Consider the following 12,710-nt stretch of genomic DNA (forward strand, 5'->3'; position numbering starts at 1 on the left):
AACTTAGCGCGCATCAGCGTATGTGCAGCTATGCACCTTCCTCTTCCGCCTCTTTTCTCCTCGTCATTTTGGCTGTTTCGTTTCCTCGCCGCTCCTTCGCTCTCTTGTGCATCCTTCCCACTCAAACCTTCACTCCTTATCTCTCACTCTCTAGCTCACCCTTCGTCGCTCGCCCTCTCGCAGTTAGTGAGTGTGTAAAAGTGTGTGTGTGTGTGTGTGTGAGAGTGTGTGCATGTGCTGGGGAGCTCATTCTGTTTCGACTCCAGGCAGAGGATGGTAAGTAATGTCTTTCCTCCTGCATATCAGAGAAAATGTTAACAGGTTTTATGAGCAGAGGGTTGTGTTAGTGTGTGTGTTTCTGTTTACTTAGTGAATGTTTTTTTGTTTTTGCTTTTGCTTTTTTCTGTTCTTTTTTTGGTTTATTTGCTGTGTGGGCATGGGGGTGGATGCGATGTGTGTGCAGTGTGTTTTGTAAACATAATTTCTGCTCTTGCACACATTTGTGCATGTGTGCGCTGATGATGCCTGGCGAGGATGCAGTGTCAGGCCATAGATGAGTTTAGGAGGTACGATGCTGAGTAACGGAGCAATGGGACTGTTGACAAGTTTTAAGTAGCAGTGGGCAGCAGAATCAGGAAGAAGAGGAAGAGTTTCATGTGCATGAAGTTGTCATTGTGCTCCTGCAAAGTCAGATAAGGTGTCAGACATGGTTACATAACAAGACAGAATGATGAGCAGTGTAAGCAAGTAAGACAATGGGGCAATCTCACAGGACTCCACACTACATCAGCGTTTAAGTCAAGCAATCAGTCATTTCCCCCCCTCCTCATTTAGCTGCTGCTTTTATCCAGAGTCCCTTACAAACAGAAACAAGAAACCTCTTGATCCAGATGCTGTTTCTTTGTCCCTGGAGTTACCATTAGCTGCCTTCTAGGCACTAACACAGCAGCTTGGCTGCAGCATCACTGGAAATGGAAATGAGGGCAATATAGATGAAGAAGTATGGAAGCAGCACCTTCAGAATCCATGATGGCTTTAAACAGCTGACAGAGAGGGGCAGAAAGAAATCAATGTAACGGTAGAGAATGACTCTAAATGTCAGGTACAGCAATAAACCTGCATTGATGCTAAGTTTCACACAGTTTCGCTCTGTGTGTAAAGAATAGATCCATGCAGGGGCTGTTAATGTTTTGTGGGGTTTTTTTTTTTGCTGCTTGCAACAGTATTGTCACCTAAAAATATTGCAGAAAGTATCCCGTGTAAGAACCTTAAGAAAAAAACACTAATCAATAGTCTTGATTATGTCAAAACCTTGGGGAGAAAAGTCCAAGTCTCTTAAAGGAGCCGTTTAAGGAAATGTGTCGCCATGTTTGTTTTAATGATAAAAGCGGCAGCTTTTTTCTCTCTTTGTATTCACAATGATATAAACACGGATATTATGTAATTGCTAGCTAGCGGTATACAGGTCAACACCCGATACGTCCATGTTGAGTTCAGTTGAACCAGCAGCCGTCCTGTTGAATGATGATCAGCTAAAGCTGCGGCGTTTCAGTGTGCCACCAAATTGCAGTTGCAGGTGATTTCTGTCACAGAACATATCAGTCGAGACAGATTTATTTATTCATTCGTAATTTGTTGATGGATTTTTTTATTTTTGGATGCTGAAAGATGCTAAAAATATGTTTTAATGAAATTTTCAAAGATTTATGAAATACAACAACATATGCAAGCCCAGTTAGGCCGTTTTCCCCGTTTCGGATTTAAATCAGCTTTTTTCATGAATATTCCAGGAACGTTTGTATCCAGAAACCAGACAAATTAATAATTATCATATAAAAATATCTTTTGAGCTAAATTCTTTCTTTTACTCTTTGAAATAAAGGCTCAACAATGATTTCATGAGAAGATTTCATCTTTTTTTTGTGTGCTAGTTTGCTTTGTTTTGTTTTCTTTAAAGAGAAGCTGCTGTGTTTCTTTTTGAAAGGAGGCACAACACCTTTGAATAAATAGATGGAAGCGGCAGATACACACGTCTTTGTTTTCAATGTCAAGCATAAAGTGATGGTTGGATCTTCTAGGAAAAGGAATTGATTAAAACCTGCGTGATATGTTGTTGCAGAGACCAGATGAAAGTATTTATGGCCTAAAGGAACATGCTCTTTTGTCTCTGTTTAATGCACAGAGAGTCAGCCCTTCCTAACTTCGTTTGGCTCATGGTACCCACTGACCATTTGGGTCAGCTTCCTTTAGGCTTTGAGTCAACATAATTCCGTGTTTATTGTGTGCTTTTAACATTCAGCTTTTTGTCTAAAGATTTAAAGATATTCAGGAGCATTTCCACATCAGTGAAACCGAGTATTTAAATGTAAATGTCTTCAACTTATATGTAATATTCACATGAATCTGTATGTGTGAAGTTTGCATGCAGAGTATGTGATATTATGTTTGTCTTGAGTTATTCATGCCCGCTGACTATGAGAGTTTGCCTCAGGGGTAGTGGAGAGAGGATGGAAAGAGCACAAGAGAAGCTTTGAATAGCAAGATAGAAGGGAGACAAATAGGCAGACACAAAAGAGGAGGAGGAGAAGACAAACACAAAATGAAAGGCAGTGAGAGAAATGGATGAGACTGTCTGACCAGCTGTACCGAACGTGTTCATTCACCATGTGGGCTGTGAAGAAGCGGGGGAGACTGGTGAGCAGCATAACATGTGCCTGTCAAATCGGCTGTGTTAGCTCTCACTCTCCGCCACGCTGGAAATTTTGCTCAATAGCTCATTAATATTTAATATATGTGGATATGGAGGAAGCCGTAAGGGGGTGGTGATGAATGGCCGAGGCTAGTCGAGGAAGTCCACTCCACATGCTCCTGGTGAGCTGTACTACTGGTCATTTGGTTTTTTCATAGTGAGTTCTGTTAATGCATATATTTATAGCAAGCTTTTTCTTTCTTTAATTAAAAACTGCAATAAAAACAACTTACAGGGATTTGCTACATGTCAGCAAGGGGAGGATGAAACCAGGATGAACAGACTTTGTTGTGAAGTGCTGTTACTAAAGTCTCCAATTGGCCTTCAGTTTTGATTTTGTGTTTTTATGGATGCATCATTTGCTGCATCTTTTTTTGGGTGGGGGTTCTTTTTCAAAACAGGTGAATATGTCTTCGAAATGTAACATAAACGCAGCGTCTTCATTATAGCCCGAGGACTTATGTGCTCAGATTTTTGTGATTGGTTGCAGCCAGGTGAATTTCCAGTTGTCTGGGTTCGCTCTGCATGTCTGGCTGTGCCTCCACATTCCCCCCCCCCCCCCCCCCCCCCCCCCCCCCCCCACCTGTGATTGGCTTCATCATCAACTATTCAACTTCTCTATTTACCTGTGCGTCAGATAAGGGAACTGTTTCAGATAAAAGCAGCTTATCGCTTGTCGTCTCTGGTTGTTAACATGTGTTTAGCTTTTACATCCATATCAGTAGAGGTGTGTCAAGTGTGAAAGTTCTTCCCTGTTAGATGTCGGTGGACCATTTGGATTTTGAGCTTTGTCCATTTCTCTTTTGAAAGGTCTTTGCTGGACCCACAAATTATTGATTGGATCAGTTGCTACAATCATCTTGAGTTTTCAGCTTGTGCTGTTTTTTTTTTTTTCATTTGTTTTTGTTTTGTTTTTCTAAGTACTGCATCATTTTGTCTATTTAAAATTATCTTATCTTTAATGTTGCCACCCACTTTTCTCCAGCCAAGCTGGGGCTGTAACATAACTGTTGAAGTGGTGACATAATATTAAAATGACATTGTTCAGCGGATTTGATGAGCTGTACAACAGGGAGAGCAGCATGACTCTTTCATTAGATGCTCTATTTCCATTGTCAGTTGTTTGTATTGTAATTCATTCAGTTTGCATTTCTTTGTCTCGGAACGTTACAGATGAAAAGGCAACGTGGCTGATGATATGTGATGCAACATTTAGTTTCCTTTACTTTGATTTTGAATGAACGCCTTCCTGATTTAGCTTTGCACGGGGAGGGTTTTATTATTGAACACAGTGCAGGCTTGTAGAAATTATGCACTTCATGGTAAGCGTGCCTGAAAGGCTCAGTCTCCTGCATGTTCGTGACTTTAGCTTTTTCTCGCTACCTTCCTGCTACAGTATTTTGGGAGAACTTTATGTACCTCATATCTTAGTTTCAATTTGTAACCTCCTGTGTTTCCTGCCAGTATTCATTATCTGAAGAGTGGGTTTTATGAGGGCCACCGCTGTGAATGTAGAGCTTTTCAATTAAGAGGGATGGGATGCTCATCTCCTTGACAGCCCTGCTTTCCAAAGACTGTTTATTACATCATTTAAAATGTGACCAATTCATGACAAAAGGTTGAGAATTGTCAAATGACTTTGCTAATAGTTCACAATGAGCTCCGTCTACTCACCCTTTCATTTTTTTTTTTTTTTTTTTTAAAGAAGTGCAATATTTCTAAATGGATTTCCCAGCGATGTCTCATAGCTGGAAGGCTTATAGACCAGCAAGAAACCTCTGCCAGCACAGATGGCTGTGTCTCTGAGCTGAACTTGTTTTGGATATTTTGACAAACTAGCACATGAATGAAATTCTGCACAGCAGCTGTCGTGGACACAGTGAATGACTTCGCCACCAGCACCTAAAAAACAAAATAACTGTGGTGTATAAGAAAAGTCTAATCTGATCAAATAGCTGTATGAGCACAATCATTTAAGGTTATCTAACCAGGATGTGTTTGGTAGAATATGCACATGTTGTTACTCTCTTAGGCAAGTTTATGTAACTCCTCTTGATTTAAAAAAGTTCTAATAATTTACAGTACCTCTGGGATTTAGCTCAAATTAGCTATGTGTCATCTTTGGAACATGAATGTTGTGTGAGCTCACTGGTTGACATTCGGACTGTTTGCATAGCTTACTTCCCGTGTTGTGTTTAGTTGGACTTGTATTCTTTGTACTGTTCAATTTAATTTATGGGACCTTTAGCATTTCTTAAAAGTTAAAAAAAATTCTTGTGACTGACTTTTTTATTTTATTTTTTAAACTACAAACATAAAATCAATGCCTTGACAGCTTCATATATCTAAGAATTAGCTTGGTAACATAAAGTCACAAGCAGATTGTGTCAGTGTTCGAGTGCTTGTGATACCCTGGATTAGAATAAAGACAAAGGAAAAAAAATGAGATGCTTGAGTGGCAATGCAAGCAGCCATTCGGCTCCTCTGACAGGACTTAGTGGGAGGATGCATACTCCTCAAAACAGCGGGGGCTTTGATGTTCACGTATAAACAGGTATGAACATCCCTTCTGGTGAAATTACTTGAATGCAAATACTTATAATACTACACTCAAAACACGCGAAACCTTCTGCCATTCAAATTCAAGTAAAAAAAAAAAAAAAAAAAGTAATGTTCAAAAAAAAATTTTTTTCCTTTTGTCCCCCTGTGTAACCTTTTCTCCTATTCTTCCAATGGAAGGTGTATCCCAGTGCAACTCCTTCCTGCTGTCCTGACCTCTCTTGTCCTGTCCTGTTCTGTCTGTCACTGTCATGCCCTTGGCTGCGTTGGCCCATCTGAGACAGTCACACAGAGACTTGTCATGCAGATGTCCTCCTGAAAGACGGTGGGCGCTGTCTGCTCCACACGTCAGTCTCTGTGTGCCTCTGTCCCCTGCTCAACCCGGCTTTAGCTCTGTTAAACCTCTTCTCTTCTCCCTTCCTCTTTCTCGTGGCACCAGGCGCGGCTCCCTTCCTGTTCATCCACCCTAAGCATTGCTGAGGTACTCCTGCATGTGTTCTAATGCATCGTTACGGCTCTTATCGTGGCACTGGTTGCTCCTCAGTCCCTCTCCAACAGAACTTCTGATTTCCTGCCTGGCATGACTGCTTCCTACCTTCCTATCCTTTCCCTCCTGTGTTTATGTGTGGGTGGGTATGTGTGTGTGTGTGTGTGTGTGTGTGTGTGTGTGTGTGTGTGTGTGTGTGTGTGTGTGTGTGTGTGTGTGTGTGTGTGTGTGTGTGTGTGTGTGTGTGTTGAACTGCTTGCTGCACTCCTGCTGTCTCTCTGTGTTCATAACAAGCTACCCACACTCTCTGTGTTCTCCCTTTTTCTATTTTTGTGCCCATGCTTGTTGTTGTTTCTCTCTGTGATTCAGTCTTGTAATAAAATGTTGTCTCCTCCTGGTCCACATACCGTGTTTAACCCTTGCTGTGTTTCCATACTCTCACCCCTATCAGAAATAAGACGACATCCATCACTTAACATTTCTTCAACTACGTTTCAACCTCAGAATTGAAGTTGAAAGATGCTTGAATTATGTATTTGAATGAAAGAGATATTGCTTGCACAGAGTGAATTTTTATCCTTTTGCGCACAGCTGAGTTCCTCTCAAAGGACCATGACACATGACATCATAAAAGAGAAAAGGTCCATCAAAAAAAAAGGTCTGGTTATGGCCCAGTGACTTTGATGTGTCACTATGAGTGATAAAGACATGATTTCAGACAAAGGGCGTAGTTAGTTGGTTAATTTTGCATTAATGAAATTACAGAGTTTGTATGTAAACTTAAAAAGTGTTTTGTATCCAGTGGCTATACCTTAGTTTTACCGACTTTTTTCTGAATACAAAAAAGCTCAGAATTTGAGCAAATAACCAGCCAGCAATAAACCATGAGTAGCAGTTTATTAATGGTTCATAGACAGAAATGTACTGAGATGTAACTCTTCAAATCAGAACAATTCCTACACTTATATTACAGATGAGGGACACATCTTGTTAGAAACCACGTGCACAATTTTCCATAACATCTGTTGCCTAGTTTCTGATTTAATATGATTAAAAGTTGAGGATAATCGCTTTTATTTGGGACTTTTTTTTAAAGTTCAGTGAATGAATGACATAAGTTTATGGACCAAAGCTGTTAATAACTAATGTGAATGAGAAAACTAAGTCCAGGTTTTGATTCACATTTAAAAGAAAAACTGCTAAGAATGAACCATTCTTAGTGGAAGTTTCTGGATGGAGAAAAGACTGCATGAGATTGAAAAGAAGCAAACTATTAAACCTAAATAAAAATGATCTGACACCAGATGCTTCTGTACTAACACTGCAAATTCACATGACAGATTGGCTCTCAGTTGCTTTTTTCTTTGTTTATTTAGGACAACTACTTCTTATACAGAATTAAAAAATTTAGAGCAATGTAACATTTAGCATCACCATCCTATGACAACACTACAGAACCATTTTGATTATCTTAGCATAGCAATCAAAATGTTTTTGATTTACTTTTGTTTTTTTGCCCCTATTCAAAAAAATCACTTCAGATTTGTTTCACAAATGAACAGAGACCTGGTTAAAATTTCTTTTTTGTTGCAAAACTTAAAACTTATCCTATTCTTAGTATCAGTCTTGATCATAATTGACTGATGCTAATTTTATTGTTGGACTGGCGAGCTGTCCAGGGTGTACCCTGCCTGTCGCCCAAAGCCGGCTGGGATAGGCTCCAGCTTCCCCGCGACCCTGAATTGGAATAAGCGGTTCGGAAAATGAATGAATAATTTTATTGTGAGCCTATACAGCTAATGCCAAAGTGAAACAAAACTCCTTACATTCTACATTTTTGTGAATGTAAGATGCTTGTGAAATAAATCAACTAAGTTGCAATCACTTCTTTTCCTCCCTTCCTGACATATGAAGAGTAGTCAGAGTGAAATTTGGATAGAACCAGTGGTCAAGCCACTCACTGAGTTTAAAACACCTGCCCACTACTGGACAGGTAAATGTCTACTGGAGCCATTACCAAGCCGACCAAATTGATTCAGCTTTTCATCCATCCTTGGTTCTGTTGTATTTTCAGTGTTTCAGAGTGACACATTTGCCACATTTATTTACTGTAAAATTTTCCTTTTATCTGAGCGCAGAGTGCGTGTGAGACGAATAGAGGCTAGTTCTGCTGTGTGTGTGTGTGTGTGTGTGTGTTTGAATGGTTTGTGTGCAAAAGAGGCCGACTGTGTGTGCAGCTGGTGTCTTTATTCACCTATAAGCGACACTAACTGATATTTTAAAACGTCGGTGTGCATGTGTTTTGCGTGTAGCTGTGTGTGCAGTATAAAGGTGAGTGACTATCCTGTGGCTTCCCCTAGGCCTCACGGAGAGAATTCAGGGCTCACTTGGATGAGGTCATCACGCTCAAGTCAAGGTACTCTACCTTGGACCAGGTAAACCCGCTAACCTTTTAGCAACTTCTTCTACCGGCATGCAGGCCATTGGCTTCCCACCGAGCACCTAACCACTGCAGCGACACGCATCAGCACTTAGGCACAGAAGCAAGGAGGCAGCAAGACAGGAAACCTTGAAATTTTATATCCCATTGGGCTGCACTTTAGTTCATCACCCACCTGTTGTACTGGAGCATATTAGCAGGTTTTTTCTTTATGGATATGCTTCACAATTGATTCACCAAATGCACAGTTACAGGAAGGGTAAGTTGTAAACATCTTCTTTGGTCTGAGGCTCAAAGTGACTCCTAAATATGTATATTACCTATGCCTATTAATAGGAATAGATAACTTATGAAGACACAGATTATGTGTTGATAGTAGGCGTAAAAGCAATCTTGTGTCACAAAGCCCAAATACACATAAATCACTTTTCTATATGTCTGCTTTCTGTAGAGGAGGTGGCTTTTTTTACTTGAGCCATTCAGACAGGTTTAGCTGTACAGTGGTGATGCACATGCCAGCGTGGGGGAACTGGGAGATTGGAGTTAAAAACCTGTAAAAGTCAAGAGAAATTGGATATAGTTTTCCAGCAGAAGTTGAAACTGTGTGTCACCACTTGTAGAGATCAGCAGCAGCATCCCTCCTCTTCACTGCCTCTATCTCAAGATCAACACCAGCACTCATTCTTTCATTATTCACCCATCAGCTCATTTGTCAGGTGTGATTTTCTTTGCGTGGTGCCGTTTTGTTTCTGCAGAGTTTATATATGTTGTTCATTGTACATGCCGGATATGGACACAGAATAAGATAAAGAAATGTTGGATTTATCCGAGGAATCATGCAGTAGCCATCAAGAAGCCAGGGGGAGCCATGTTCAGCATCCCGTTGCTCTTGCTTCCATTCTCCTCGGAGGATCCCTTTGCTGGATTGCCACATTAGACTTGGCCTTGCCCTCTACCACTCTGTTGCTACCCTTCAAGCATTTTGTCCCCTGCTGTATCCATAAGGGGTGAGGCGGTCAAAGCCGGCTGAAACGAGCCTTGCTGCTCCGTCATAGCCTTCTTCTCCTCGCATTGAATGTATAAATCCTCCTCTTTTTGCATAATTTGTCTGACAGCTTCTTTGTTTTGTGCTGAGCTCAGCACCGCAGCAGTTGCATCCCATAATTTCCTGGAGCATCTTCTCAGCCGACTGCCTATGGGCTCTATCGATCTTTTTTTTTTTTTCTTTTTTTTAAAATTCCTTCCGCCGCTGGCTTACAGCTCTCTGGGCCACGTGTCTTGCTAGACGGGCAACGCTCACTGTTCTGTGTCTGTATTCACCGCCACCACCCGCTCCCCAGCGCATTGATCCTTCTGGCAGATCTCCATGACAACTCGTGGTCAGGCTGTTTCCGCGGTGACAACGGAGTTCAGTGCATAGAGTGATTAGTGCTTCTGGCATAAAAAGCAGGTGGTGTTTTTTTTTTTGTTTGTTTTTTTGTTTTTGTTTTTTGCTTTTTGTTTGTTTACAGTCGTTTTGCTTGTGTTTTTTAGTCTGCAGCTGTTAGTGAAGTAGTCAAGGTTTGTCAGACTCAAATCTTCAGGTGCACACACACATATAAATCAGACTTTCATGGACAGTTTCAACATATTTCTTCAGCAAGTTTTCAAGCTGTTGTTTTGGTGCTTGTATGTGTGATGAGTGCCTGTTAACATTTGCATCCCCCATACAAGCCCCTTCTCATACCTCACACAGACGGTCTCTCGCTAGTAAAGGGGATTGCAGCTAAGAGTAGATTATAAATTATCATTAGAATGTTTGACAGCCTGCTTTTCTTTTTTTTTTTTCCTTCCTTAAACGTCCAAAACATCCCAGTCTGCTTCTGCACTCATTTGTCCATGCATTCTTCTCAGTTCCCAGCATATCTCTTTGCTGTTTACCTCCATATGCAAACTGTCTTTCCCCATGGCTCTCTGATGGTGTGATCTTCTCTGCTGAGCTATTTATTGCCATGCTGGGGTTCTTGTTTTCCACCTTTGTCAGTGTCGGTGTCATCACTCCACATTGCATTAAGAGTTCTAGTCGTGTTGTCCATGATGATTGTACATCTACTGCTTTAACCCTAGCTGCAGGACAGATAAATACCTCAAAAGATGTATGTGAAACTGGGTTAGAAAGTAGAAAATCTCTGATTTATTGTGTTGTGTTTAAAGAGGCTGGTCAAATTGTGAGTTTTTAATATAATTGTACAGTAATAATCATGCAACTTACTTGAATTTTAGGTGTGCACTGTTTTAAGCAAGCCACGCTTTGTACAGAAATGTGCTAGCTGTGGATTGTTAGTTTTCATTTGTGCTTCTCAGTGTGTGCAAGTTTGATCTGTGTCTTGTTGTAGCTGTATTGAGCTCCCTGAATCCCCACCTTTGTCTTTTATTTATCTATTTTCTTATTTTATTTCATCATATCTTTTATTCTTGTCTGTGCTTATGTGAGTCAGGCAGTTGTAGCTCGGAGGTCTAAGTAACCACAATGTATCTATTGCGGAAATTTGTGAGAAAAGGATTGAAATTGTGACCAAAAAGTGGATAGAATAAATTAACTTTTAAAAATGATTAAGTTCCCATGCAGATTTAAGCCAACGAAAATAAACAAATTTAGATATATTGAAACAGAAAAGGAGCTTCAAAAATGTTTTTTCCTTTAACTATCATCTTTTTTTATCATAATCTCTACTCTAACATAAATTGTACTGATAGCTTGAAGAAGTTTGCGCTCAATCTGATAATATATGTGTTGTAGAATGGTATGTCATTACACTTTCCATTGAATTGAATTTAAGTTGTTGTTTCCTACAATCAAAATGATAAACTCTCTGATCACCTAAACCAGAAAGAAACACAACAGAAAGATGAGCAGATTTATTTAAAACTGGAGCAAAACTCGGTTATTTTGGCCATGGATACACTATGAAAGCATTTAAATATGCCCTGCACTCCTGAAATTGTCTGATATTTTCTGAAAGGGGCTGCAAATTAGTCAAAAAAAAAAAACTTGAAACGAGCTGATGTGTGAAAACAGCAAATAATTCTCTATAAGATTTAAGGCAACTGAGATTGAGTGTACATGCTGTTAAAAGTTGCTGCACCAAATTTTATTTTTGATTGTTTCGAATTCACTTTTATATGTTGCAAATAAAAAAATGTGGAAAAATTTACAGATAAACATATACACACATGCATACAATTTGTAATGTGTGTCCTGCATCTTTTGCCTTACAGTCACGAGATATTTACAGAGTATTTCCAGTTATACGGGAGATCAATTCTCATGCAAAAAATCTGCAGTTTTCTGAACATGCAAACAAAGAACTAATGCAGTTCAAACAAGATTTTTCACTTTTACTCTTACAGCTTACAGTGTTCATGTGGGATACACAGTGATAGATTCTGTCTGGCAAGTCGGCTTTAATTCTACAATGCCTGAATGGCAAACTAGAAAAGTCCCCTTGGCCAAAAAGCATGACAAGACTAGAGAGGAGAACTATTGCGTTAGAATTCTGGTAACCTTTCATGATTATACTGTATTGAGCATCCACAGCTGCATGAAAAACAGAGAAGGATCCAGCTTTCATTTTAATTATTGCAAGTGCAAATGGCACAACCATATGTGTAACCCATATAATGTCACCATAGCTATAGACCTAAGTCCAAACACTGCATAAATTTTTGAATCAACAGTCATCTGTGGGAAACTACTGACTGAATTCTTTCATTTATATAATACTGTGTTATATATCCCAGGTCAGAAAAGGGGAGAAACGGAGCTGTGAGGCATCTGCCACTGACAGCTCTTCTCAGGTGGAGGATTTACCCCATCAACAATTCCCTCAGGCAGACATTAGTGAGGTAGATAACCACAGTGCACCTGAGCTGTATCAGCCCGAGCTGTTGCTTTCTGCCCCAGAAATGCCTAAAGATGTAGCTCTTAAAGTCAATTTGGTGCAAGAGCGAGAAAGGAGCTTAGACAGTAACAAATGCGGGTTCAGAGGCACTGCTGTAGCAGACAAATGGACGAGTCCAAATCATTACGCTCGCATTTAAACACTAGTAGCATGTAACCTGAGAACAAACGATTGTTTGAGCCATTTTCAATACATGAAATGCTTTTTTTCCCTCTGAATTTGGTAGAAATGTCAATATCAGCGCATTGTTCAAACACGATATGATGATTGCAATGCATCTTTAATTGACAAATATACATATATATATATATATATATAACACAATATTTGTTGCTACGAGGGGAAGATTTTATGAAGCATAGGCAAATAATCATAATAACACAATATTGACTTTTATATTTTTAAAAAGTCCTAAATATAAATGCCAAAAATGTCACAATTTGTTGATGAGTAACTGAATGACCTGTGAGGTCCTGCATCCTGCCACCTGACAGACTTATTTTCTTTAACCTCTCGTCATATCTCTTCCTATCT

At 39.9% G+C, this 12,710-nt stretch overlaps 1 protein-coding gene across 5 annotated transcripts in view; it reads left to right on the forward strand.

Annotated features, from left to right (window-relative positions):
- gphnb (gephyrin b) overlaps positions 1-12,710 on the forward strand; it is a gene marked incomplete at its 5' end in the record, with an annotated part of 112,089 nt that overhangs the window by 81,040 nt on the left and 18,339 nt on the right. For 2 of the 5 annotated variants that reach the window (XM_079255733.1, XM_079255734.1), the window contains 2 exons: positions 5,748-5,789; positions 8,156-8,230. The exons of 1 other annotated variant lie outside the window; for it this stretch is intronic. In XM_079255733.1, coding sequence (XP_079111859.1) covers positions 5,748-5,789; positions 8,156-8,230 — 117 coding nt within the window. The remainder of the gene's footprint in view (positions 1-5,747; positions 5,790-8,155; positions 8,231-12,710) is intronic. 2 more of the 5 variants (XM_079255735.1, XM_079255736.1) reach the window with 1 other exon arrangement.

This window comes from Telmatherina bonti (assembly GCF_933228915.1).
Source record: "Telmatherina bonti genome assembly, chromosome: 16".
NCBI classification, from domain to species: Eukaryota; Metazoa; Chordata; class Actinopteri; order Atheriniformes; family Telmatherinidae; genus Telmatherina; species Telmatherina bonti.